Below are 27,951 nucleotides of genomic sequence, written 5' to 3' on the forward strand. Positions count from 1 at the left end.
GTACTGGAAATGTATGGATAGTCTAAAATTTCACAGTCATTCTGTTAGTAAACTGAAAATTCTTGTAGGCTTCATATAAAATAATAAACACATTAGTAGATATTGCGTCTCTTAGGGGAAAGACCGTATTTTGTTTCTACTTCTGTTTAAAAGCAATTTGTTTGGAAAAAAAAAAAAAAGGTATTGTGACCTTCCCCTCAACTGCTACTCCATATGCAAAGAAACAAAATGAGCTGAAGAAGGGAAATTGCAGTTAAACTCCACAACCCCTTATGTACTGACTGACATCTCTGTTTCTACAATGGCTTTTCCATGCCACCCTGTAAAGGAAGGAGAAACAGTGATCAGCTTAAACACATCTTCACTGTAAAACAGACACATTAATTCCTTTGGGAAAATAAACTCTTTAATGTAAATGAAATACAGGCTATAGCTAGGTCCTGGTTTGCTATTTAGAAAATGGAAAAATGTAAAGAAAGGGCTTCATTTCTCCTCCAAGCCTTCACTAGAGCATAGAGTGGTGAACAGCTATGTGCATTTGACAACAGCAACTGCTAAGTGCATTCCTTAGTTCCAAAAACAATTTCAAGATACAAGTAGGAGCTGGAGAGTTATAAAAATTCTGGAAATCCCCTAAAATAAGTTGAGGCAGGGCCTCCCTGGTGGCACAAGGGGTTAAGATGCAACCTAAGAAGAAATCCACAGCCACTGCAGCATGAGTTGGATCCCCAGCCAGGGAGCTACACACATGGCACAGTAGACCTCTCCTGACTTGCCCACAGCTCCCCTCAGCAGTGTATTTCAACCAGTCTGCCTGCTCTGTTTCCCACTCTGTCTTTGGTGAATTCTCTCACCACCACACCCACCCCACACCTCTGGCCCTTCCCCAGTTCTTGTATGCATAAATAAATAAATCTTCCAAAAAAAAATAAAATAAGTTGAGGCTTAAAGGAGTAAGATTCTGAATCAGTAAAAGTGGACGGTTTCTAGGTAGTACATTGTTTAGCAGAAGTCTAAAGCTACGATTTTAAGTTCTCAGTAGCATACTCTGGACTCTGAATATCTTCTCTCACAATAACTGAGTACAATAGCTTTCCCCTTTGATGTTGAAAACCTACCATGCTCCAATGCCTTGTGGGTCTCTGACAACCCTCTTTGCACAGTTAACAGCTTCGGTGATGTCATCTTGAAGTAAAGCTGAAAAAGAGGTGGTAAGGAGGGAAAACCACTTTCTTAGACATTCCATTTTAAGTTTAGGTTTAGCCAGCTTTATTCATTTAGGCTAAGGAAAGAACACTGAAATTATTTTCCAGGCGTCTGTGAATGTTGAGGGAAAACTAGGCACCGTTAAAAAAACAAACAAACAAATAATAAACCAGCAATTCTACTACTTGAAATTTATCCTAAAGAAGTAGTAAGAAATGCACCCGGGACCTCCCTGGTGCCTGGGGGTTAAGTCTCAGGGATATATTGCCCTGAGTTAGATCCAGGGCCAAGGAGCTAATCCACATATGGCACAGCAGACCTCTCCTGTCTGGCCTGCAGTGTATTTCAGTAAATCCACCTGCTCTGCTCCCCACTCTGTCTCTGGTGAATCTTCTCACCCCTCATACTTTGGCCTATACCCCAGTTTTTGCATACATAAATAAATAAATCTTTATAAAAATTTAGAAATGGAGTGTCATGTTTCTAATTCAGTTTAAAATCATTCAGCAAGTCTGCATAAAAGAAATGAAAATGACAAAAGGGCAACAACTTTAACATAATGTAATGGGCATGTGCATATGGCCAGTTATGACAAAAGTGCCTTTAATTTTCTCTAGATTGAGAACATTTTATAATAGAATGTAAATACAATTTTAAAAAAGAACTAAGCAACCAAATTATCCTTTAAGTTCCGCAAAGTAAGTTGGAGGAATTGCTCTCTTATTGACAAAATATCAGTAAGTCCATTTATAATAAATTAATAGGTCATCCCAGGAACATTCATGTATTAGAAAACAGCAAGCCTTTATTATAGTGACTCTTTAATTTCTTATATAAGGATTTATGAGAGAATAACAGTTTCTAGAAGTTGAGGTGGAGTTTTTCTAGGTCAAGACTTATCCATTTACACTGAATCTCTATCTTGTCTTACAATACAGCTATTGTCTTACCATTGCAGGAAATACCACAGGCATTGACGGCCCCTGGGGTTTTTCCATCATTACACCACCAGCGGCTATTGATCTGAAATATCCCATAATCGGTGCTTCTGCCTCCTGGATTGTAGTTTGTAGCTCGGGTGTTATAACCACTTTCCCATTTAGTCAAGCACATCCCTGAACAGAATGTATTTTTAGTAATAAACAGCAACAGGTGAGTTATACTGCATATCATAATCAGCTCTATTTAGCTAATTCTATTTTTCTAGTAACTTAATTTATAAGTATAAAGAAGTATTTTGTTTGTAAATTGTTTTAAAACTTCAGTGTTGAAGGATCCTTAATAGAATCCTTTTTTTAGCAAATCATTTTTAATACCAATGAAGCAAGATAACACACTTAAAAATATTAAAATAACTGTTTCTGTTATTGTCATTGCCCTTTCCTGACTCCTCACCCTCAGGCAAGTTTCAGCCTAGAATAGAAAAATCAACAGAGTTGTTGAGTGAATTTTGCAATTAATGGCAATACATATGCTGATGGACAAATGTTATTAGGAAAAATGAGGATTTTCTGAGAGAAACGTTTTCTTATAACACCTGAAAATGAATTTGGATATCAAATTAGAATCTGGAAAACAAGATAGAGATTCATCCATTCCCATAAACATCCACACATTCAATCAAAAGATTAATAGTTTTCACTATGGAGAGCTGTGTGGAGATTGCTTGACCTACTAAACATAGAGCTTCCATATGATCCAGCAATTCCACTCCTAGGTATTTACCCAAATGACACAGAAACAGTAATTCCAAAGGGCACCTGCAAGCCTGTGTTTATAGCAGCACTATTTACAATAGCTAAGATTTGGAAACAACCCGAATGCCCAAAAATAGATGACTGGATCAAGAAGATGTGGTACATATATACCATGGAATATTACTCAGAAATCAAAAAAGATAAACACATGGAGTTTGCAGCAAAATGGGTGGAGCTAGAAGGGATCATGCTCAGCGAAATAAGTCAGAGAGAAATAGAAAAATTTCGGATGGTCTCACTCATAGCAGGAATTTAGAAAACCTAAATAAGAGACTAGGAAAAAGACTAATCAATACAAAGTAAAAAGGGCCTCCTCGGTGGTGCAGCATTTGAGCGCTGGGTTGCGAAGCTGCCCGCGGCCTCTGCAGCGCCGGTTCGATCCCCGGCTGCTCCCCGGCCATCGGAGGCGGGTCCCACATGGCGCACAGACCTCTCCTGCCGCCCGCTGCTCCCCTCAGCAGTGTACTTCGGTCCTTCTGCCTGCTCTGCTCCCCGCTCTGGCTCTGGTGAATTCTCTCACCCTCCCGCGCTTCTGACTGTACCCAGTGCTTGTATAAATAAATAAATAAATATTAAAAAAAAAAAAAAGTACAGTGATTACACTGACAAATATTGATTAAATATAACACAACTTTCATTCAGGGCACATCATGAATTATATAGAGGATACTGAAAAGTATTAATTAACTAACTGGGAGTAAGAGTAATAGAACATCTTATGCTGCATTTCAGAGTTCCCCTGACAGTGACTGAGAGGAAATGGATTCTTACTGCCCTAGTACTAAGAGTGCAACATAATTTTTTTAAACTTTGCTGTTAAAAATCCCACTTCATGGAAGGAGAAAGACAAAGGAAACACACGGTATTACTCTAAGCTCGCAGAATCCAAATGCCGGAATGGAAATGACTCGAGTCAAGTACTAGAACTTAACAGAGATGTCTTGAGTTCCCAAATGCAGCTCTCAGTCAGCCTAGCTGTGTTGAGTCAGGGACAGCTGGCACCAGAAGGGTACAGGGGCCCTGGCTCACTCCCTGTGCCCTCCTCATTCCTTCATTTGGCATTTCTGATTCTAAAGGAACAATTTGATATTTGTTTTTTAATATTGAGTTGAGGTAATATCGGGGTAGCCCATAGGTATCACCACCAGGCACTTACCCATATTTCACCATGCATTTACTGACATTCCTCCACCATAGACCCATTGTGCTTCCTTTCTTCTTTCTTCTTACCCTTTGTCCCCTCAATTGGATGTTTTTGAGGAATGTAAGAAAACAAGCTTTCAAAACATTTTAAAAGCCCATTCATTCAAATCGCCACTCTTACTGTTCATCTTCTAATATCTTACCCACACTTGGCTTATGGAAGTATGAAGTGGACTTACAATTTGCCAGGCTGACTCCCCTGTAGCCATCCATTCCAAATCTTTTCAGAGTTCTGGCCAACTCGCATCTTTCAAAGACCTTGCCTTGGACAGTGATGGCAAAGAGGAGAAGCCCGAGAATAAGGAAAGCCTTCATGTTGCCTGGGAAGCCAGATGTCCAGCTGAGCATCCCCAGTCACCCCTGGTATTTAAAGCGCTTAACTTCCTCTTCCTCTTAGTGGTTTGGCAGCTCCACCTCTTGAGATATAAGGAGAACAGGAAAGGTGGTGGGTTGACTAACTTTTTAAAAATTTTTTCTCAAATCAAGCTACATGGAATGATGAAATGACATTGTTGGAAGAATCAGCCCATGAAGAAGTGGGAAGCAGCGCTGTTTCCAAAATAGGAACTTTCTCCCACTTTATAATGAATTTGAGAAACTATAAGAAAAAGACCCAAACGAACATTTTACACAACTAAAAACAAACTCTGACCTTTGATTAACACTCATTTTTATAAATTTTTTCTATGCATTTAATATGGCCTAGTCATGTTTTTCACTTAAAATTATATATATATATATATATATATATATAATATATATGTATTCCACAGATGCAACCTAGGAAGCTATCCATGCCACTGCAGCACATGTTCAATCCCCGGCAAAGTAGCTAGGCCAAGGAGCTACCCACATGGCACAGTAGAACTCCCCTAACTCGACCACCGCTCCCCTCAGCAGTGTATTTCATTCAGTCTGCCTGTTCTCTTCCCTGCTCTGTCTCTGGTGAATCTTCTCACCCCTCACACCTCTGGCCTGTACCCAAGTTCTTGTATGCATAAATTAATGGATCATTAAATAAATAAATAAACAAATAAAACAAAGGTTCCCAGTCCATGGGTCTTGTCATCTCTATCTTTTTAGGTTTTTTAGAACAACAGTTAGCATTTTGAGCCCTAAATATGTACCATGCAATCTCATAAATACTTTGCATGCGGTATCTCAGTTCTTCCGACTGTATGAAACATGAATTACTGTCTCCATTTTACAGAAGAGGAAACTGAAGCATAGAGAATTAAGTAACATCTGTGTTCACAGTGCTAGTGAGCAGCTGGGCTGGGACCCAAACCCCTAAATGCTGCACCATCAAGCTATAGATCCTTCCAGGCGCATGAATAAGCATGTGATTGAGGCTGGAAATACCCAAATTCTCAGGCCCAGTGACATTTTCTCAACTTAGTGGTACCCTGCAGAAGTTTCTGGTTAGCCATTATTGGCAGTCAAATACCTTAAATTTATATTAAAACCTTTGTGTTTTCACTTTGATGGTGATTTAAGAAAATGAATTTGAATATTCAGGATCATTAGGAGAGCCACCAGTTTACATCTGATTTTATATTTACAGATATTTAAAGGTCATTAATGACAACTGTTAAAGCTCAACACAGGCTGTCTCCACAGTGTCTCACTTTGTGAGCAACTGAAGTGTCTATACCACCAGCGACAATCAAGGTTTTTGCTTTCTTAGGCTATCTTTGAGTGACTCTGGATCTTGAGAAGGCTATGTCCTTTGCACCCCTTTGGGGGACACCTCTTGTGTCCATTTTAAACCAGAAAAGACTTATTTGTTTGGAGTCACCATTAGAAAAGGTATTCCTTTGAAGATGTGGGTTTCTATACCTAAAAGGACTTTTTACAGTGCTCTAATCCTAAATAAACCTTCTATTTGTATCCACAGAAAGGAAAATTGAGGGAAAAAAGGTAAATAGAGAAGAATGCCTTGGCGGGGTCCTCCCTGGTGGGGCAAGGGGCTAAGACGCAACCTACGAAGCTATCCACAGCCACTGCAGCACGAGTTTAATCCCTGGCCAGGGAGCTACCCACATGGCGCAGGAGACCTCTCCTGACTCACCCGCAGCTCCTGTCAGCAATGTATTTCAGCCAAGCTGCCTGTTTTGCTCCCCACTCTGTCTCCGGTGGATCCTCTCACCCTCCCCTGCCCCTGGCCTTTACCCCAGCTTTTGTATAAAAATAAATACATCTTTAAACAAAAAATGTGTTTAAAAAATTTACAAAATATGTTTTTTGGGGGGTTGCTCCCTGGTGGCGTAAGAGGTTAAGACTTAGCACTGTGAAGCTATTGGCAGCCAGTGCAGTACGAGTTTGATCCCTGGTTCAGGGAGATGACCCACATGGCACAGCAGACCTCTCCTGACTCCCCCGATGCTCCTCTCAGCAGTGTATGTAAGTCAAGCTGCCTGTTCTGCTCCCCACTCTGTCTCTAGTGGATCATCTCACACCCCCACACCTCTGGCCCGAACCCCAGTTCTTGTATGCATAAATAAATAAATCTTTAAAAAAAAAAAAAGAAGAAGAAGAAGAATGCCTTGGCTAGTGCATGGGGAAAAAAGGGAAAAACCCAAAAAGGCTTCCGTAGCAAGATCAGGAGGTGGAATTCAGACTCACAATAAGTTCAAAAACTGTAAAATGTGTTTAAGCAGTTGTGGAACCTATGTAAATACTGATAGTCGGGAAATTGCTTTGACAAAGATCCAGAACACACAAGAAGGCTACAGTTATTGCCCCTTATTCTGTGAGCAGAATCACCTGTGATCAGGCCTTCCTGTAATTTGGGTTTCCACTGCCCAAAAAAAAAAAAATCATCGGATAATGGATTGTCTTTCTCTTGAGGGAAAAAAAAGTTCTATGAGGGCCTCCCCGGTGGCGCAGTGGTTGAGCGCTGGGTTGCGAAGCTGCCCGCGGACTCTGCAGCACCAGTTCGATCCCCGGCTGCTCCCTGGCCACCGGAGGAGGGTCCCGCGTGGCGCGCAGACCTCTCCTGCCGCCCGCTGCTCCCCTCAGCAGTGTACTTCGGTCCTTCTGCCTGTTCTGCTCCCCGCTCTGGCTCTGGTGAATTCTCTCACCCTCCCGCGCTTCTGACTGTACCCAGTGCATGTATAAACAAAAACAAACAAATAAATAAACAAACAAATAAAACATGCCTCTATATAAAAAAAAACAAAAAACAAAAAAAGTTCTGTGAATATTATTTATCCTGGATTTCAATAATAGACAAATATGTCAATTAGTTCCTTCTTAGTTAAAACTTGCAGTCTTTTTCAGTCCCCCGGAAATATTAATCTTTGAAATGTAAACATCTAAGAAAATAACTGTTGACCAAAATAGCCCAATTTTGGAGGGGAAAAAGAAGCAAAAAGAAAAGGTTTTTAAAAACCCAAATGCTACTTTGATATATCGATACCATTCATCACCCAAAATATACTGCATAGCCTCTATAAGATTATTTAATAAAGGCAAATAAAAAAAAAGAAGTCTTCTTCAGAAATATTGGTAAAAAGATTTAGCTATCTGAGGGGGTAGCCTTAGCTTGCTCTAGCTGCCAGAAACACCATTTAGCTTTAACTAGTCTTTTATAAGGTAGTGAATTTTTAAAATTAATTTTTAAAAATTTACAAAAAAGAGCCTCCCCGGTAGTGCAGTGGGTTGAGCGCTGCACTGTGAGGCATGCCGCAGCCTCTGCAGTGCGGGATCGATCCCAGCTGGCCAACGAGGATCCCACATGGCACAGCAGAACTCTCCTGTCATGCCCGCTGCTCCCCTCAGCGGTGTATTTCTGTCGTCTGCCTGTTGTGCTCCCTGCCCTGCCTCTGGTGGGTCCTCTCACCCTCCTGCACCTCTGGCCTATACTCCAGCACTTGTATAAAAATAAATACATTTTTTTAAAAAACGTGTTTAAAAAAATTTACAAAAAAAATTTTCTGGGGGGGGCCACACCCTGGTGGTGCAAGGGGTTAAGACTCAGCACTATGAAGCTATTGGCAGCCAGTAGCACGAGTTCAATCCCCGCCCAGGGAGCTACCCACATGGCACAGCAGAACTCTCGTGGATTGCCTGCTATCCCCTCAGCAGTGTATTTCAGTCAAGCTGCCTGTTCTGCTCCCCACTCTGTCTCTGGTGGATCCTCTCCCCTCCATACCTCTGTTCTGTACCCCAGTTCTTGAATGCATAAATAAATAAATCTTAAAAAAAAAAGAAGAAGAATGCCTTGGCTAGTGTATGGGGGAAAAAAGGAAAAACCCAAAAATGCTTCCGTGGCAAGAGCAGGAGGTGGATATCAGACTCAATAGTAAGTTCAAACACTGTAAAAGGTGCTTAAGCAGGTGTGGAACTTATGTAAATACTGATAGTCAGGAAATGCTTTGACAAAGCTCCAGAGCACACAAGAAGGCTACAGTTACTGCCCCTTATTCTGTAAGTAGAATCACCCATGATCAGGCCTTCCTGTAATTTGGGTTTCCACTGCCAAAAAAAAAAAAAAAAAAAAAAAATCATCAGACAATTGATTGTCTTTGTCTTGAGGGAAAAAAAAAGGTCTGTGAGTATTATTTACCCTAGATTTCTGATAATAGGCAAATACGCCAATGAGTTCCTTCTTAGATAAAACTCACATTATTTTTCAGTCCCCTGGAAATATTACTCTTTGAAATGTAAACATCTATGGAGATAACTGTTGACCAAAATAGCCCCTGATTTTGGAGGGGGAAAAAGAAGAAAAAAGAAAAGGTTTTTAAAAACCCAGATGCTACTTTGATATATCGATGCCATTCATCATCCAAAATATAGTGCATAACCTCTATAAGATTATTTAATAAAGGCAAATAAAAAAATGAAGTCTTTTTCAGAAATATTGGTAAAAAACTTCAGCTATCTGAGGGGGTAGACTTATCTTGCTCTAGCTGCCAGAAATACGATTTAGCTCCAACTAGTCTTTTATAAGCTAGTGACTTTTTAAAATTAATTTTTACATATTTACAAAAAATATTTTTTTTGGGGGGTGGGGTTTCCCTGGTGGTGCAAGGGGTTAAGATGCAGCACTATGAAGCTATTGGCAGCCGGTGCAGCACGAGTTTGAACCCGGCCAGGGAGGTGACCCACATGGCCCAGCAGACCTCTCCTGACTTGCCCACTGATCCCCTCAGCAGTATTTCAGTCAATCTGCCTGTCTGTTCCCCACAGACAGAGGTGTGGGGAGTAAGAGGATTCACCAATTGTATGGGGGAATATAAAAATAAAATTTATTATTTAAAAATAAATAAATAAATAAATAAATAAATAAATAAATAAATAAATAAAACAGCATGCCATGGATAAGGACTCAAACAAACCCAAAGATTAGGTAGGCACAAGTGGATGATTCTTTTAGAGAAAAAGTGCCTTTCTGCAAAACATAGGTGTTATCATGAACCGGTTCGTCTTGCCTTAAAAATTAATGTACCAGGGCCTCCTCGGTGGCGCAGCGGTTGAGCGCTGGGTTGCAAAGCTGCCCGCAGTCTATGCGGCGCCAGTTCGATCCCCGGCTGCTCCCCGGCCACCGGAGGAGGGTCCCGCATGGCGCTCAGACCTGTCCTGCCACCCGCTGCTCCCCTCAGCAGTGTACTTCGGTCCTTCTGCCTGCTCTGCTCCCCGCTCTGGTCTGGGAGTTCTCTCACCCTCCCGCGCTTCTTACCGTATCCAGTGCTTGTATGTATAAACAAAACAAAACAAACAAACAAATAAATAAATCTTTAAAAAAAAAATTAATGTACCAGGGAGGTAGGAAAATGCATCTGTGTCAAACATGTCAGGTACAGTTGTGTTACTGTAATACTGACTTTAAATAAGAAAGAAGCTGGCCAGGCCTCCCTGGTGGTGCAAGGGGTTAAGATGCAACCTATGAAGCTGTCCACAGCCACTGCAGCATGAGTATGATCCCCGCCGAGGGAGCTACCCACATGGCGCAGCAGACCTCTCCTGACTCACCAGCTGCTCCCCTCAGCAGTGTACTTTGGTCAATCTGCCTGTTCTGTTCCCCACTCTGTCTCTGGTGAATCCTCTCACTCCCCACACCTCTGGCCTATACCCCAGCTCTTGTATGCATAAATAAATAAATCTTTTTTAAAAAAGGGAGCAATGTAAACCTGTTGATAATACCTAAAGGCATTAATTAGATGTAAAATCATTTGAAAAATTAAGATAAAAGAGAAAAAAGTGGTTGCATGTGGAGAGAGGGAATGGGGAGATTGGTTTATATATAATCTAACCTTGCAGAGCTATCTGACAACGTTGAGGATTCATAAACTTAGTAAAATTAAAATGATTTCTCCCCCACTGTAGTGTGTCTCAGGTTTATAGTTGCCTGTTGATTTTGATAAATGACTGGATCAAGAAGATGTGGTACATAAACACAATGGAATATTACTCCGAAATCAAAAAATATTAACTCATGCCATTTGCAGCAACATGGATGGAGCTGGAAGGGATTATGCTCAATGAAATAAGCCAGAAAGAAAAAGAAAAATACCGGATGATCTAACTTATAGCAGGAATTTAGGAGACCCAAATAAAGGATCAGGAAAAAGACTAATTATAATAAAGTAAAAATCAACATCCCACCTTTTTACAGAGTTGTTTCCCTTCATTAATTTAAATTTCACACATCAATTAGAACTCTCAACCCTAAAAGTTTAACTTCCCAATTTCTAGATTGTAACTGTAGGGTAAGGAAAAAATGTCAGGTTTTTCTGCCCTCCCGCCATCAGGATAGATGATGGATCCTTGCGGTCCTGAATGCATGCCTGATGGCGGGCACCTGGAGTAGGGTGTGGGCAGAGGTAGATGGGATTCACCTGGGCTGAGACTGGGCTTTTAAGGGCGGCGTCACAGGGATGCCAGCAGCAGCAGAAGCCTAGGGAGAGAGAGAGAAGGTCGGAGAGCCCAGAGTGCAGACTTGCCTGGGGCTGGGAGGTCTGCCAGCCTCCCAGCCCCCCAGCACCCCTGCCTGCCATATGCCTGGTGAACCCCAATAAAAGATCTGCAAAAACCACTGAGGACTCTGACTCCTCCTTTACCCAGTCTGCTGGATCAGAAAACCTGCTCAGTGGCCATTCCTGCTCCTACAATTGGCGTAAGTCGGCAGGATGATCCATGCAGACGGGTATTGGAGCCCTCCAAAGACCTGGAGGGACTAAGTAGTAACAGACTGTGTTTGCCTGTGACGATGCTGGAGGCGCCATGACGGCACAGAGGGTGGACAAGGTCCGGGAGCTATGGAATAAGACCACGCCTAGGAGACACCTGAGAGGACCAGCCAATGACACCCGAAAGGACCAGCCAACGACCCCCCGAGGCAGCAAGAATCGTTGGGGAAGAGAGGACCACAATTCAGAGCTCACCAGTGCTGATGCAGGGACAGGCCAACAGACTTGGACTAATGGACTTGGACTGACAATCCCGCCACAAGGTGGAGGACCTTGGCAGCTTATGTTTTTTTGAGAATCTGGGGGTGACCAGTGGGCCTTGATGACCAAAAGCAGCCTGTGTATGCCCAGCAGCTAGGCGGAGGAGAAAAGCCAACTGAGAAGGCAAAAGCTGGTGCTGATGCTAAGTTTGGGAAGCCCTGAGCGGCTGTTAAGCACTAAGTAAGCTGAGGAAGGCCAGTGAGTCTCGTAAAATCACCTATGGGTGATGCTCTGCTTGTTGTTGAGTGAGGGTGAGGAGCTGAGGAACTCGTCCTTGGGGGACGGGTGGGGAATGTGGCTTGGGGTGGAGCCCAGGCCGAATGTAGCTTTTGTATCCAAGAATCCCCAACCCATGTTCTTGTGCAGTGGGTTGGTCTGAGTGCAGGGGTCTGCGTATCGCATGGGTGGCTATGAAAGCCGAATATTGGAACGACAGCAGACAGAAACCCTGAGGACTGGGCAATTACCCCCAAAGAGTAGAGAATCCCCAATCCAGGAGTGAGCACATCCTGGGGGTGGATGCTGTGTGTGGCTTGTGGCCGAGACCACAGGCAGAGAAGGCCAGGAAGCCTGACGGCTCCTGGTGTATTACAGATGCCGTGAGTGGTTCCCCTCCCTCGTATGAGCAGTGCCTTCGGCAGCAGATTTGGTGGCTCATCTGCTGGTACCAATAATTGTCTTTTGCCACTAGGTTGGGGCCCTGCCTGGACTTATTTGTGTTGTGTTGTATTTTGTTGTTATATTGTGATGTATTTGCTTTTGTGGGCCATGGCTGCATTGTTTATGTTTGCTAAGAAAATTGTATATATGAAGACTATATGGCAGAAAACCCTGAGGGGGTGGAATGTAGGGTAAGGAAAAAATGTCAGGTTTTTCTGCCCTCCCGCCATCAGGACAGATGATGGATCCCTGTGGTCCTGAATGCATGCCTGATGGCGGGCACCTGGAGTAGGGTGTGGGCACAGGTAGATGGGATTCAGCAGGGCTAAGACTGGGATTGTTAAGGGCAGTGTCACAGGGATGCCAGCAGCAGAAGCCCAGGGAGAGAGAGAGAAGGTCAGAGAGCCCAAAGTGAGGACTTACTGGGGGCTGAGAGGCTGGCAGGCCTCCTGCCAGCCCCCAGCACCCCTGCCTGCCGTATGCCTGGTGAACCCCAATAGAAGACCTGCAAAAACCACTGAGGACTCTGATTCCTCCTTTACCTGGTCTGCTGCATCAGAAAACCTGCTCAGTGGCCCTTCCTGACCTTACAGTAACCTATTTCTAAAGTTTCAGTTACCAAAATTCTCTGAGAGGCTAATTATCGCTAAAGGTTACTACCTCATTTGTTTAAATCTTTACCTCTTTTTAAGTGAGTCTATCTTCAGGTTAGTATTTCTGCTTCAGGCTGACATTTCAGGCTCATCTTTCTAACTTCATGAATAAACCCAAACGACTCTATATTGAGCCTGTTTCTTTTGCTATTAGTCAAACAACTTTGTGAGACCAAGTCAGTTACTTTTCTTTGTTGAATAACATGAATTAATTCTGATTAGTAAGCAGGATTATTTGTCGCTTCAAAGACATGCAAGCTTTAAAAATTAAGGTTTTTTTTTTTTAAGTTTTATTTATGCATACAAAAACTGGGGTACAGGCCAGAGGTGTGGGGTTGGGGTGAGAGGATTCACCAGAGACAGTGGGGAACAGAACAGGCGGATTGAAATACGCTGCAGAGGGGAGCAGCAGGTGAGTCAGGAGAGGTCTGCTGGCCTATGTGGGCAGCTCCCTGGCCGGGGATCGAACTCTTGCTGCAGTGGCTGTGGATAGCTTCATAGGTTGCATCTTAATCCCTTGTGCCACCAGGGAGGCACCTAAAAATTAAGGTTTGAACTAAATCTTACTAACCAAAAAGTATTCCAGTGACTTCTTAAACATATTGGGTTAGTTGCTATTATATATATATATATATATTTTTTTTTTTTAATACAAGCAGTGCATACAGTCAGAAGCATGGGAGGGTAAGAGAATTCACCAGAGCCAGAGCGGGGAACAGAACAGGCAGACTGACGAAACACACTGCTGAGGGGAGCAGCGTGCGTGGCAGGAGGGATCTACACGCCATGAGGGACCCTTGCCCAGTGGCCGGGGATCAAACCGGCCCTGCAAAGGCTGCAGGCAGCTTCGCAGCCCAGCGCTCAACCGCTGCTCCACCAGGGGAGGCCCTAGTTGCTATTATATTCTTGAGTTGAGAGTTTGTGTGCGTCATCTATACCCCAATTATATATGAATTCTAATATTAGACAAGACAAAGTGAGAAAAGACATATCCTTACTTTTCACAAAAGTCTCTTTATACACTTTTTTTCCTTAGATTTTCCAAATTGTTAACCCTTACAAACTAATATTTCTGGAATAAACTATTTTCTCACAGGATGTTCTCTGAGTCTTTTCTTAGAATTCTCTCAAAGACCTTTTCATAGACTTTTCTAAAAAAGGCTACTGTGTTGTCCATCTTCATAGTGAGGGTCCAGATATTCCCAGATGTAGGAGGAGGTAAAGAAAATCTCCATTTTCCTAGCTTACCTAATTTTCCAAATTGTTCCTTTCCTAAGCATATCCAGTGGGGTGCCTGTCGATATGCAGCCTGGAATGCCCTACAGCCCCTTTTGTTCCTTCAGTGAGCCAAAAGGGCTTCACTCAACTCACTGAAGCGTTCTCTACCCTGTCTTTCCTGACACTGAAAGTAAATTTAAGCCAAGCCACAAGGACAGTGTTAGTTACTGGATGATTTTAGAAGAAAAGTGTTCTTGCAACCCCTGGGGTCATCTAGGGTGGTCAGCAGCCAGTCATGTCATCAGGAAAACTGGAGGAAGGGTCTCAAGAGACAGAGGCCCAATCCCTTCCTGGTCACCAAATTGTTACCAATTCTGAAGAGCCATTGTATGTCTTTAACCAACTAACCACACAAAAACTTTGATAGCCAATTAAAGGTTTCAATAGAAGAATATTTATTGTGGATAAACAATAGGGGTAGGTCTCCCTAGTGGCGCAAAGGGTTAAGTCTCAGCACTATTGACAGGCACTGCAGCACAAGTTCCATCCCCAGCCAGGGAGGTGACCCACATGGTGCAGCAGCCCTCTCCTGTCTCATCCGCAGCTCCCCTCAACAGTGGATTTCAATCACTTTGCCTGTTCTGTTCCCCACTCTGTCTCTGGTGAATCCTCTCACCCTCCACATCTCTAGCCTATACCAAGTTTCTGTATGCATAAATAAAATAAATATTTTTTTAAAAAATAGGAGAAGGGCATCCCTGGTGGCTCAGGGAGTTGAGCACAGCTGTGTGGAGCTGTTGGCAGCCTCAGCAGCTCAAGTTCAAATCCCGGCCGGCCAGGGAGATTCCCACATTGTGCGGCAGACCTTTCCTGTAGTGCCTGCTGCTCCCCTCAGCAGTGCTTTGGGTCTGTCTGCTTGTTCTGTTCCCCACTCTGTCTCTGGTGAATCTTCCAGTGCTTCAGGCCTGTACTCCACATTGTATGAATAAGAAATAAATCTTAAAAAAAAATTCATCCTCGGGGCCTCCCCGGTGGCGCAGCGGTTGAGCGCTGGGTTGCGAAGCTGCCCGCGGCCTCTGCGGCGCCTGTTCGATCCCCGGCTGCTCCCCGGCCACCGGAGGAGGGTCCCGCATGGCGCGCAGACCTCTCCTGCCGCCCACTGCTCCCCTCAGCAGTGTACTTCGGTCCTTCTGCCTGCTCTGCTCCCCGCTCTGGCTCTGGTGAATTCTCTCACCCTCCCGCACTTCTGACTGTACCCAGTGCTTGTATAAATAATAAATAAATAAATCTTTAAAAAAAAAAAAATTCATCCTCTAAAAAAAAGAGTAGGGGAAGAGGGACAAGTGTCCCGAGTCATACTCCCGAGTAGAGAGGAATGGGGGTTCTGGTTTTATGTGGCTGATCACCAGGACAGGGCAGCAGCATATTGGCCGTCAGGTTTTGTAAGCAAGGCATCAGAACCTTTAAGCACACACAGACGCTTTACATCATCTCAAGTTTACACCCTTTCTCCCTCACTCTGAAGGCAAGTGCATCTCAGTCCATCAGGTTCCCAACAACAGAAAGGTAGAAGGAACTAGCACCAGGTTAATCCAATAACACAAAGAGCAAGCCAAACACAGGGGCCCTGTAACAGTATGTGGATTGTTTCTCTAGCTCTTTAGGTTCCACGAAGGATACAGGAAATAGTAAAAGTACCAAATCTTTTTATTTCCCCAATATTTTTTTTCTTCAGAGATCAGATGGGTTTGAACAAAGACAGACAAGGTATGAGTTGCAAAGCCTTTAATGAAAAAATGTTTTTCTTGTTTACAACATGCGTAATTTCACACCTGTGATTAATTACAATTATTTCAATTCCTGCAAAACATCTGCCTCTGTGTTTAGTGACAATGCATGACTCTAGGTCAATAACAGTAAACCAGCAACAGCTCAACTAATCCTTTCTATTCATTCATAATAAGCCAGATGCATAGAAGAGTTCTTTGAAGGAAGAAAACAGATTGATATAGAAATTGTGATTTTATTTCTAAAGCTATAAAAGCAACATTTAAAAACTCCTTTCCCTTAGCATAAAGGCCACAATTACCATCTCTTCAAGAAAAGCTGTTCTGTATCTTGGGTTTCCTGTGAGGCCACTGTGGAACGTTGGTCTTAAAAAGTCCTTAGGGCTAAAGTGCCTAGAAATGTACTGGAAATGTATTGGATAGTCAAAAATTTCACAACAATCATTCTGTTAGTACACTGAAAATTCTTGTAGGCTTCATATAAAATGATAAACACATTAGTAGATATTACACCTCTTAGAGGGAAGACCCTATTTTGTTTCTATTTCTGTTTAAATGCAATTTGTTTGAAAAAAAATGGTATTGTGACCTTCCCCTCAACTACTACTCCCTTAATATGCAAAGAAACAAAATGAGCTGAAGAAGGGAAATTGCAGTTAAACTCTACAACCCCTTATGTACTGACTGACATCTCTGTTTTGACAACGGTTTGTCCATGCCACCCTGTAAATAAAGGAGAAACAGTGATCAGCTTAAACATATCTTCACTGTAATACAGACACTTTAATCCTTTGCGGAAATAAACTCTTTAATGTAAATAAAATACAGGCTATAGCTAGGTCCTGGTTTGCTATTTAGAAAGTGTAAAAATGTAAACCAAGTGCTTCATTTCCCCCCCAAGCCTTCACTAGAGCATAGTGGTGAAATTATGTGCATCTGACAACAGCAACTGCTAAGTGCATTCCTTAGTTCCAAAAATAATTTCAAGATACGAGAAGGAGCTGGAGAGTTATAAAATTCTGGAAATCCCCTAAAATAAGTTGAGGCAGGGCCTCCCTGGTGGCACACGGGTTAAGACACAACCTAAGAAGCAATCCAGAGGCACTGTAGCTTGAGTTCAATCCTGTGCCGGGAGCTACCCACATGGCACAGCAGACCTCTCCTGACTCATCTGCGCCCCTCAGCAGTGTATTTCAATCAGTCTGCCTGTTCCGTTTCCCACTCTTTCTTTGGTGAATCCTCTCACCACCACACCCACTCCACACCTCTGGCCTGTACCCCAGTTCTGGTATGCATAAATAAATAAATCTTCAAAAAAAAATGAGGCGTAAAAGAGTAAGATTCTGAATCAGTAAAAAGTAGACTGTTTCTAGGTAGTACATTATTTAGCAGAAGTCTAAAGCTACAATTTTAAGTTCTCAGTAGCATACTTTGGATTCTGAAAATCTCTCACAATAACTGAGTACAATAGCTTTCACCTTTGATGCAGAAAACCTACCAAGCTCTAATGCCTTGTGGGTCTCTGACAACCCTCTTTGCACATTTAACAGCCTCAGTGATGTCATCTCGAAGTAAAACTGAAAAAGAAGTGGTATGGAGGAAATACAACTTTCTTAGAAAATCCATTTGAAGTTTAGCGTTAGCCAGCTTTATTCATTTAGGCTAAGGAAAGAACACTGAAATTATTTTCCAGGCGTCTGTTAATGTTGAGGGAAAACTAAGCACTGTTAAAAACAAAAAACCAAAAAAACAACAAACCAGCGATTCTACTACTTGAATTTACCCTAAAAAAGTAGCAAGAAATGCACTCGGGACCTCCCTGGTGGTTTGGCGGTTAAGCCTCACGGCTATATGGCCTGAGTTCGCATGAGTTACATCCAGGGCCAGGGAGCTAATCCACTTTTGGCACAGCAGACCTCTCCTGTCAGGCCTGCAGTGTATTTCAGTAAATCAACCTGTTCTGCTCCCCACTCTGTCTCTGGTGAATCATCCCACCCCTCACACCTCTGGCCTATAACCAGCTTTTGCATGCATAAATAAATAAATCTTTTAAAAATATTAGAAATGGAGTGTCATGTTTCTAATGCGGTTTAAAGTCATTCAGCAAGTCTGCATAAAGGAAATGAAAATGACAAAAGGGTAACGACTTTAACATAATGTAATGGGCATGTGCATATGGCCATTTATGACACAGATACCTCTAATTTTCTCTAGATTTAGAACATTTTATAATAAAAAGTAAATACAATTTTAAAAAAGGACTAAGCAACCAAATTATCCTTTAAGTTCCTCAAAGTTAGTTGGAGGAATTGCACTCTGATTGACAAAATATCTGTAAGTCCATTTATAATAAATTAATAGGTCATCCCAGGAACACTCATGTATTAGAAAACAGCAAGCTTTTATTATAGTGACTCTTTAATTTAAGGATTTATGAGAAGAATAACAGTTTCTAGAAGTTGAGGTGGAGTTTTTCCAGGTCAAGACTTTTCCATTTACACTGAATCTCTATCTTGTCTTACAATACAGCTATTGTCTTACCATTGCAGGAAATACCACAGGCATTGATGGCCCCTGGGGTTTTTCCATCATTACACCACCAGCGGCTATTGATCTGAAATATCCCATAATCAGTGCTTCTGCCTCCTGGATTATAGTTTGTAGCTCACGTGTTATAACCACTTTCCCATTTAGCCAAGCACATCCCTGAAAAGAATGTATTTTTAGTAATAAACAGCAACAGGTGAGTTATACTGTATATCATAATCAGCTCTATTTAGCTAATTCTATTTTTCTAGTAACATATAAGTATAAAGAAGTATTTTATTTGTAACTATCTTACTACTTCAGTGTTGAAAGTTCCTTAATAGAATCCTTTTTTTTGCAAATCATTTTTAATACCAACGAAGCAGGATAACACACTTAAAAATATTAAAATAACTGTTTCTGTTATTGCCATTGCCCTTTCCTGACTCCCCAACCTCAGACAAGATTCAGCCTAGAATAGAAAAATCAACAGAGTTGTTGAGTGAATTTTGCAATTAGTGGCAAATACATATGCTGATGGAAAAATGTTATTAGGAAAAATGAGGATTTTCTGAGAGATACGTTTTCTTATAACACTTGAAATTAATTTGGATATCAAATTAGAATCTGGAAAACAAGTGACAGGAAAGGGTAGGCTGCTTCATCCATTCCCATATACATCCACACATTCATTCAAAAATATTTAGCGTTGAGGGGAAATGTTTGAATTCAGTCTAAAAAGTACAGTGATTACACTGACAAATATTGATTAAATATAACTTTCATTCAGGGCACATCATGAATTGGATGGAGGAAACTGAAAAGTATTAATTAACTAACTGGGAGTAGAGTAATAGGACATTTCATGCTGCATTTCAGAGTTCCCCTGACAGTGACTGAGAGGAAATAGATTCTTACTGCCCTAGTACTAAGAGTGCAACATAACTTTGCTGTTAAAAATCCCACTTCATGGAAGGGGAATGAAAAAGGAATCACACTCTACTACTCTAGGCTCGCAGAATCCAAATGCCCGAATGGAAATGACTCAAGTCAAGTACTAGAACTTAACAGAGATGTCTGGAGTTCCCAAATGCAGCTCTCAGTCAGCCTAGCTGTGTTGAGTCAGGAACAGCGGGCACCAGAAGGGTACAGGGGCCATGGCTCGCTCCCTGTGCCCTCCTCATTCCTTCATTTGGCATTTCTGATTCTAAAGGAACAATTTGATATTTGTTTGTTTTTGAATTTTTGGTTGAGGTAATATTGGGGTACCCATCAGATATCACCACCAGGCACTTACCCATATTTCACCACGCATTTACTAACATTCCTCCACCATAGACCCATTGTGCTTCCTTTCTTCTTTCTTCTTACCCTTTGTCCCCTCAACTGGATGTTTTTGAGGAATGTAAGAAAACAAGCTTTCAAAAAAATTTTAGAAGCCCATTCATTCAAATCGCCACTCTTACTGTTCATCTTCTAATATCTTACCCACACTTGGCTTATGGAAGTATGAAGTGGACTTACAATTTGCCAGGCTGACTCCCCTGTAGCCATCCATTCCAAATCTTTTCAGAGTTCTGGCCAACTCGCATCTTTCAAAGACCTTGCCTTGGACAGTGATGGCAAAGAGGAGAAGCCCGAGATTAAGGAAAGCCTTCATGTTGCCTGGGAAGCCAGATCTCCTGCTGAGCATCCCCAGTCACCCCTGGTATTTAAAGCACTTAACTTCCTCTTCCTCTTAGTGGTTTGGCAGCTCCACCTCTTTAGATATAAGGAGAACAGGAAAGGTGGTGGGTTGACTAACTTTTTAAAAATTTTTTTTCTCAAATCAAGCTACATGGAATGATGAAATGACATTGTTGGAAGAACCAGCCCATGAAGAAGTGGGAAGCAGCGCTGTTTCCAAAATAGGAACTTTCTCCCACTTTATAATGAATTTGAGAAACTATAAGAAAAAGAGGGCCTCCCTGGTGGCGCAGCGGTTGAGCGCTGGGTTGCTAAGCTGCTCGCAGCCTTTGCAGCACCGGTTCGATCCCCGGCTGCTCCCGGGCCACCGGAGGAGGGTCCCGCATGGCGCGCAGACCTCTCCTGCCGCCCGCTGCTCCCCTCAGCAGTGTACTTCGGTCCTTCTGCCTGCTCTGCTCCCCGCTCTGGCTCTGGTGGATTCTCTCACCCTCCCACGCTTCTGACTGTACCCAGTGCATGTATAAACAAACAAACAAACAAACAAATAAATAAATAAATAACATAAAAAAAATTAAAAAAAAAAAAAGACCCAAACGAACATTTTACACAACTGAAAACAAACTCTGACCTTTGATTAGCGCTCATTTTTATAAATTTTTTCTATGCATTTAATATGGCCTAGTCATGTTTATCACTTAAAATTATATATATATATATATTTAATATATATGTATGGCACAGATGCAACCTAGGAAGCTATCCATGCCACTGCAGCACATGTTCAATCCCCGGCAAAGTAGCTAGGCCAAGGAGCTACCCACATGGCACAGTAGAACTCCCCTAACTCGACCGCCGCTCCCCTCAGCAGTGTATTTCATTCAATCTGCCTGTTCTCTTCCCTGCTCTGTCTCTGGTGAATCTTCTCACCCCTCACACCTCTGGCCTGTACCCAAGTTCTTGTATGCATAAATTAATGGATCGTTAAAAAAACAAATAAATAAATAAATAAAACAAAGGGTCCCAGTCCATGGGTCTTGTCATCTCTATCTTTTTAGGTTTTTCAGAACAACAGTTAGCATTTTGAGCCCTAAATATGTACCATGCAATCTCATAAATACTTTGCATGCGGTATCTCAGTTCTTATGACTGTATGAAACATGAATGACTGTCTCCATATTACAGATGAGGAAACTGAAGCATAGAGAATTAAGTAACATCTGTGTTCACAGTGCTAGTGAGCAGCTGGGCTGGGACCCAAACCCCTAAATGCTGCACCATCAAGCTATAGATCCTTCCAGGCGCATGAATAAGCATGTGATTGAGGCTGGAAATACCCAAATTCTCAGGTCCCGTGACATTTTCTCAACTTAGTGGTACCCTGAAGAAGTTTCTGGTTAGCAATTATTGGCAGTCAAATACCTTAAATTTATATTAAAACCTTTGTGTTTTCACTTTGATGGTGATTTAAGAAAATGAATTAGAATATTCAGGATCATTAGGAGAGCCACCAGTTTACATCTGATTTTATATTTACAGATATTTAAAGGTCATTAATGACAACTGTTAAAGCTCAACACAGGCTGTCTCCACAGTGTCTCACTTTGTGAGCAACTGAAGTGTCTATACCACCAGCAACAATCAAGGTTTTTGCTTTCTTAGGCTATCTTTGAGTGACTCTGGATCTTGAGAAGGCTATGTCCTTTGCACCCCTTTGGGGGACACCTCTTGTGTCCATTTTAAACCAGAAAAGACTTATTTGTTTGGAGTCACCATTAGAAAAGGTATTCCTTTGAAGATGTGGGTTTCTATACCTAAAAGGACTTTTTACAGTGCTCTAATCCTAAATAAACCTTCTATTTGTATCCACGGAAAGGAAAATTGAGGGAAAAAAGGTAAATAGAATGCCTTGGCGGGCGCCTCCCTGGTGGGGCAAGGGGCTAAGACGCAAACTATGAAGTATTCACAGCCACTGCAGCACGAGTTTAATCTCTGGCCAGGGAGCTACCCACATGGCGCAGCAGACCTCTCCTGACTCACCCGCAGCTCCTGTCAGCAAAGGATTTCAGTCAAGCTGCCTGTTTTGCTCCCCACTCTGTCTCTGGTGGATCCTCTCACCCTCCCGTGCCCCTGGCCTTTACCCCAGCTCTTGTATAAAAATAAATACATCTTTAAACAAAAAATGTGTTTAAAAAAATTTACAAAATATGTTTTTTGGGGGGTTGCTCCCTGGTGGCGCAAGAGGTTAAGACTTAGCACTATGAAGCTATTGGCAGCCAGTGCAGTACGAGTTTGATCCCTGGTCCAGGGAGATGACCCACATGGCGCAGCAGACCTCTCCTGACTCCCCCGATGCTCCTCTCAGCAGTGTATGTAAGTCAAGCTGCCTGTTCTGCTCCACACTCTGTCTCTGGTGGATCATCTCACCCCACCACACCTCTGGCCCGAACCCCAGTTCTTGTATGCATAAATAAATAAATCTTTAAAAAAAAAAAAAAGAAGAAGAAGAATGCCTTGGCTAGTGCATGGGGAAAAAAAGGAAAAACCCAAAAATGCTTCCGTAGCAAGAACAGGAGGTGGAATTCAGACTCACAATAAGTTCAAAAACTGTAAAAGGTGCTTAAGCAGTTGTGGAACCTATGTAAATACTGATAGTTGGGAAATTGCTTTGAAAAGATCCAGAACACACAAGAAGGCTACAGTTATTGCCCCCTATTCTGTAAGCAGAATCACCTGTGATCAGGCCTTCCTTTAATTTGGGTTTCCACTGCCAAAAAAAAAAAAAAAAAAAAAAAATCATCGGACAGTTGATTGTCTTTCTCCTGAGGGAAAAAAAAAGGTATGTGAATATTATTTATCCTGGATTTCAATAAGAGACAAATATGTCAATGAGTTCCTTCTTAGTTAAAACTTGCAGTCTTTTTCAGTCCCCCGGAAATATTAATCTTTGAAATGTAAACATCTAAGAAAATAACTGTTGACCAAAATAGCCCAATTTTGGAGGGGAAAAAGAAGCAAAAAGAAAACGTTTTTAAAAACCCAAATGCTACTTTGATATATCGATGCCATTCATCACCCAAAATATACTGCATAGCCTCTATAAGATTATTTAATAAAGGCAAATTAAAAAAAAAATGAAGTCTTCTTCAGAAATATTGGTAAAAAGCTTTAGCTATCTGAGGGTGTAGCCTTAGCTTGCTCTAGCTGCCAGAAACACCATTTAGCTCCAACTAGTCTTTTATAAGCTAGTGAATTTTTAAAATTAATTTTTAAAAATTTACAAAAAAGGGCCTCCCAGGTAGTGCAGTGGGTTGAGCGCTGCACTGTGAGGCATGCCGCAGCCTCTGCAGTGCGGGATCGATCCCAGCTGGCCAACGAGGATCCCACATAGCACAACAGAACTCTCCTGTCATGCCCGCTGCTCCCCTCAGCAGTGTATTTCTGTCGTCTGCCTGTTGTGCTCCCTGCTCTGCCTCTGGTGGGTCCTCTCACCCTCCTGCACCTCTGGCCTATACTCCAGCACTTGTATAAAAATAAATACATTTTTTAAAAAAAGTGTTTAAAAATTTACAAAAAAAATTTTCTGGGGGGGCCACACCCTGGTGGTGCAAGGGGTTAAGACTCAGCACTATGAAGCTATTGGCAGCCAGTAGCACGAGTTCAATCCCCACCCAGGGAGCTACCCACATGGCACAGCAGAACTCTCGTGGATTGCCTGCTATCCCCTCAGCAGTGTATTTCAGTCAAGCTGCCTGTTCTGCTCTCCACTCTGTCTCTGGTGGATCCTCTCCCCCCCCCCCCCAGCACCTCTGGCCTGTACCCCAGTTCTTGAATGCATAAATAAATAAATCTTAAAAAAAAAAAAAAAGAAGAAGAATGCCTTGGCTAGTGTATGGGGGAAAAAAGGAAAAACCCAAAAATGCTTCCGTGGCAAGAGCAGGAGGTGGGTATCAGACTCAACAGTAAGTTCAAACACTGTAAAATGTGCTTAAGCAGGTGTGGAACTTATGTAAATACTGATAGTCAGGAAATGCTTTGACAAAGCTCCAGAGTACACAAGAAGGCTACAGTTACTGCCCCTTATTCTGTAAGTAGAATCACCCATGATCAGGCCTTCCTGTAATTTGGGTTTCCACTGCCCAAAAAAAAAAAAAAAAAAAAATCATCGGACAATTGATTGTCTTTCTCTTGAGGAAAAAAAAGGTCTGTGAATATTATTTACCCTAGATTTCTGATAATAGGCAAATACGCCAATGAGTTCCTTCTTAGATAAAACTCACATTATTTTTCAGTCCCCTGGAAATATTACTCTTTGAAATGTAAACATCTATGGAGATAACTGTTAACCAAAATAGCCCCTGATTTTGGAGGGGGAAAAAGAAGAAAAAAGAAAAGGTTTTTAAAAACCCAGATGCTACTTTGATATATCGATGCCATTCATCATCCAAAATATAGTGCATAACCTCTATAAGATTATTTAATAAAAGGCAAATAAAAAAATGAAGTCTTTTTCAGAAATATTGGTAAAAAACTTCAGCTATCTGAGGGGGTAGACTTATCTTGCTCTAGCTGCCAGAAATACGATTTAGCTCCAACTAGTCTTTTACAAGCTAGTGAGTTTTTAAAATTAATTTTTAAATATTTACAAAAAAATTTTTTTTGGGGGGTGGGGTTTCCCTGGTGGTGCAAGGGGTTAAGATGCAGCACTATGAAGCTATTGGCAGCCGGTGCAGCACGAGTTTGAACCCGGCCAGGGAGGTGACCCACATGGCCCAGCAGACCTCTCCTGACTTGCCCACTGATCCCCTTGTTATAGAGCAGCCCCGATATTAAACGGGTTCCTGGCTGTGGGTCCTCACCCGCGCGCTTTAAAGAGACTTATGAATACTCTACTACAGACACACACAAAAGGGTTAATAAAAGGTTTATTTACAAGAGAAAAAGAAAATAAGGAAAAGGTACAACTCAGGGAGAAAATAGGGAAATAAAGTCTTTAATGCGTCCTACCCGATCCGACGACCTGGAAACCCAAAGTCACTCTCAGAGCTGACCGGACGCTCCAAGCTGGCCGAGAGCCCAAAATGGAGCGCCCCCCAAAGCCCACGTGTCTGCCTTTTGTATCCACCTGGCTGCTTAACCCCACCCTCAGGTCCCAGCCACCTTCCCTTTGGTGGTGATGGGATTTGGAGTTCCCAGTGTCTTTGGCTTTGACCTGGGGTGGGGGTGGAGTCCACAAAGCCTATATGGAATTTGCTTTGGGACATCCTTTTCCCCCTAACAATTCCCCCCTTTCACTTGTTGCCACCATTTCCATGGTGATGAAGATCGAATATATGGAGGTTGGGATGCAGTCTCAGATGAACATTTTGTCAGGTTCCAGTGTGAAAGAAAACCAGTCTCTCCAGGTATTTGTCCATTGTGGAAAGCAAAAGTCCTCCACTCCAGGAAAAATAGTTCATCAGTTTAAGCCAAAAAAAATCTGGAGGTGTTAGCCAAAACAAGACAGCAGATATGTAAAAATTACAGGAAAAAAAAATCTTAAAATGGTTCAACTGATGTAAAAAAAACCACAAATTTTCTCAACCTTGATCCCAAACTTTTAACAGCAAAGCAAAAGTTTGCAAACTAAATCGCCAAATCTGTTATAGGACAGGGAGAGGGGCAGCCCAAAACCCCGCAACCCTGCCTATTTTAAATGGGTTCTGCCATCCGTCGCATCAACACAAAACATATGAGACTTTAATGGGAAGGAACTTTAATAAAACTAGGAAACAATACAGGTAAGGCCAAGAGTCTAGTTTCTAAATGAAGCACCCAAAGTTACCCGTCCCCTTGTGGGTAAAAGTCCATCCATATGGGATTGGCCCAGAGCAAGGCCCCACGGCCTGCCACAAGTCTAAAGTATCTTCCAGTGGGGACCCACAGAAAAGGATCACAAACAACCAAACAAGCCCGGAAGGAAAAGAGCAAAATCAACATCAAGATAAAAGCTGCCATGGTCACCTCTCCACGGGTCTCATCCACATCTGTGTCACCCAGTCCACGACCAAAAGACAAGCACAGTTTCTTTACGTGTCTCTAGGCTCCATGCGCCTCCTCCAGGTCTCCTGGCTCCATCCTGCTTCCTTCCTCAGTCTCTTCTTCAGCTTCTCCTCTTCCTGCTCAGCTCCACCCTTCCTTGGGTGGGGCAGGGAACCTGGAACCTCCCCCTTTCCTGGGGACCACCCTGTTACACCCTCAGCAGTATTTCAGTCAATCTGCCTGTCTGTTCCCCACTCATTCTCTGGTGAATCCTCTCACCCCCCACACCTCTGGGCTGTACCCCAGTTCTTATACGCACTAATAAATAAATCTTTAAAAAATAAAACAAAAAAAATTTAGAGGCAAACTATTTTATATTCAGAGGGCGATAATCCAGGCACACTGACCACCCTGCAGGTGAGACACAGGCAGGTGGAAAGTTGGGGAAAAGGACTCAAGATGTCTCTATCCAAGGCCACTTCTGCTCTCTCAGCTTTTGTGTATTACCTTCACTCTCTTGCTGAAGCCAGCTTTCTGCTCTTGTCCATGCACATCGCTGGACCAGCTCCAGTTCAAACATCAGGAATGGCTGAAGCTATATAGAGGATAATCTGATAGGGCCAGATTGGGTTAAGCATCCTCCCAAGTCTCATCAGCTCTAACCAAGGTGAAGGGCCTTTCCCCTTGGGAGTGTAGCCAGTAGTTCTCACCAGAGGAAACTAAGCTGAGGAGATCTTGTCTGCTACGAACCAATGGGCAACTCAGTTGTTACTAGTGCCATCTATCAAGGTAGGGTGTTCGTGATGGACGAAAGATCAGAACAGAAGATGATCACTTAAGTTTTGAGTATATTCAGTTGCCTTGCCCACAGAACATCCAAATTATTGGCTAGGAGACAAATGAACGTAGAGTCCAGAGTTTGGCATGGGAATCTGGACTGGAAAGCTAGGCTTGTGGCAATTAACAAAACCAAAAATGGGTATTTGTAACCATGGGCAAATAAGAAAAACATGCTGCTTCAGGACTGAGTCCTAGAGAATAAAAAATATTTACAGGATAAGCAAAGAGAGAGGACATAATAAAAGACACTGAGAAAAACTGCCAGAAGAACTAGTGAAGAAGGAATAAAAAAGTCTTGAAGAAAGTAAGAAAAAGGGTGTTTCAAGGAAAAGAAAACTGTCCAGTTGGACAAGGCCCCAAAAATCTCTGATGTGGTGAGCGCCAGAGTGACAGAAATAACCATGTACAATGAATTTAGGTTAGGAAATTAATTCTTCATGATACAACGCTTTTTTTTAAGTTTTCTTTAATTTTTTTTTTTTTTTAAGATTTATTTATTTATACAGGCACTGGGGTACAAGCCAGAGATCCGGAAGGTGAGAGAATTCACCAGAAACAGAGCAGGGAGCAGAACAGGCAGAAGGACTGAAATACACTGCAGAGTAGGGAGCAGACAAGAAAATTAGCATTTCAATGTAACCTGCAAATGAGGGCATTAGGTGCAAGACCTTAGCAGGGTCACCTAACTTTGTCTGTGGAGACAAGAAAGTAGTGGAGAAAAAAATGACACTTGAACTAAGACCTAAGGGGACTGTGGGAGTGGCATAGGTGGGAAGGGATGAATGAAGATTTTAAGGGTGCTCCTTAAAGTGCGCGGGAGCCCGGCGGCCGCCCGCTCGGGCGCTCGGACGCGGGGCCCGCCTCGCCCTCGCCCTCGCCCGGCCTCGCCGGCGCCCCCGCGCGCCCGGCCCCGGCGCCCCCGCGCCCCGCCGCCGCAGGG

The 27,951-nt window shown here is 42.6% G+C and overlaps 1 protein-coding gene and 1 pseudogene across 2 annotated transcripts; both read right to left on the reverse strand.

Annotated features, from left to right (window-relative positions):
• Positions 1–4,487, reverse strand: LOC311185606 (lysozyme C). Its single transcript, XM_084256263.1, has 4 exons — positions 4,346–4,487; positions 2,157–2,321; positions 1,119–1,197; positions 1–320 (listed from the first exon to the last, which is right to left on the reverse strand). Exons 1-4 carry the CDS (start codon positions 4,479–4,481, stop codon positions 254–256), a joined length of 447 nt encoding a protein of 148 aa, XP_084112389.1. The 5' UTR covers positions 4,482–4,487; the 3' UTR covers positions 1–253.
• Positions 4,488–16,597: 12,110 nt separating this feature from the next.
• LOC311185010 (lysozyme C-like) lies at positions 16,598–20,127 on the reverse strand (annotated as a pseudogene). The gene is made up of 4 exons: positions 19,992–20,127; positions 18,483–18,647; positions 17,440–17,518; positions 16,598–16,664 (listed from the first exon to the last, which is right to left on the reverse strand). The product of its transcript is annotated as a lysozyme C-like (transcript).
• Between the last annotated feature and the right edge of the window lie 7,824 nt (positions 20,128–27,951).

The sequence above is a fragment of the Talpa europaea genome (assembly GCF_964194135.1).
Source record: "Talpa europaea genome assembly, chromosome: 15".
NCBI classification, from domain to species: Eukaryota; Metazoa; Chordata; class Mammalia; order Eulipotyphla; family Talpidae; genus Talpa; species Talpa europaea.